Source organism: Terrapene carolina, unplaced genomic scaffold, assembly GCF_002925995.2.
Source record: "Terrapene carolina triunguis isolate 2854851 unplaced genomic scaffold, T_m_triunguis-2.0 Scaffold6628, whole genome shotgun sequence".
Lineage (NCBI taxonomy): Eukaryota > Metazoa > Chordata > Testudines > Emydidae > Terrapene > Terrapene triunguis.
In genome coordinates, this window is record NW_020670979.1 from 534 (window position 1) to 1,576 (window position 1,043).

The window sequence follows — 1,043 nt, forward strand, 5'->3', positions numbered from 1 at the left end:
AGTGGCAATACCCCGACCCCCCAAAGTAACCTTGTGAGCCCCCCTATATCTCCCTTTTGAGTCAGGGCCCCCAATGTGAGAAACGCTGGTCTCCCCTGTGAAATCTGTATAGTATAGGATAAAAGCACACAAAAGACCAGATTTCATAGGGGCAAGACCAGATTTCACAGTCCATGATCCGTTTTTCATGGCCGTCAATTTAGTAGGGCCCTACTCATATTGCAGGCAGGAACCAAACTGTACAGCCAGTGCAGAGCCCAGGCTGGAGGGGCGGAAGACTGGGGAGGTTTTTGTCTCAGTTCCCCATCTGGCTGGATCGCTGTGATTCACACGACCAGTCAATACAGCACAGTAATAGTCAGCCTCATCCTCTGCCTGGACACCGGTGATGGTCAGGGCAGCGTTGTTGCCGGATATGGACCCAGAGAACCGGGCAGGTATCCCGGAGGGTCTGGTATTGGTGCTGTATATAAGTGTCCGAGGAGCAGAACCTGGTTTCTGCTGGAACCAGCCTGGATAGTTGCTGGTGGTGATGGCTCCAGTGCTCAGGCTGCAGGACAGAGTGACAGCCTCTCCTGGGGTCACCGACATCGAGGGCTCCTGAGTCACCACAGGCTGTGAAGTGACCCCTGAAATCAACATTACAAACACACTCAGCACAAGGACTCTGGATCCTCACAGACAAACCTCCTCACCTGCAAGTGTCCTTCATATTTTTGTCACTGAAAAAACAATTCCCTCACCCGAGCAGTAAGTGAGCAGCGTGAGGAGCAGAGGGGCCCAGGCCATGGTGGGAATCCAGACGAGCTCGGCTTCCTGAGGCAAACGGGTCTCTGGCTGAGACCCTCCGATTCTCTCTTAAACCCCCAGAGCTGGAGAACGGCCCCTTCATGCAAAGCTGCTCCCTGCTCACTGGCTGCTGCTGCCAGCACCTCCCTCCTCCTTGGAGTCAGCCTAGCTGGGCCAAATCCAGCGGGGGGGGGGGGGGCAGGTCCGTGTGGGTACAGCTAGGGGTGCTCAGCTCTGAATTTGGCCTTTACTCT

General features: G+C 55.2%; 1 gene segment (V, D, J or C); it reads right to left on the reverse strand.

The window, feature by feature from the left end:
• Nucleotides 1-330: 330 nt before the first annotated feature.
• LOC113408299 lies at nucleotides 331-789 on the reverse strand (the record flags this gene model as incomplete). The annotated part of the segment is given in 2 exon segments: nucleotides 331-629; nucleotides 744-789. Coding segments are annotated over 2 exon segments (345 nt in total), but the record flags the coding sequence as incomplete, so codon positions are not given.
• Nucleotides 790-1,043: the final 254 nt, after the last annotated feature.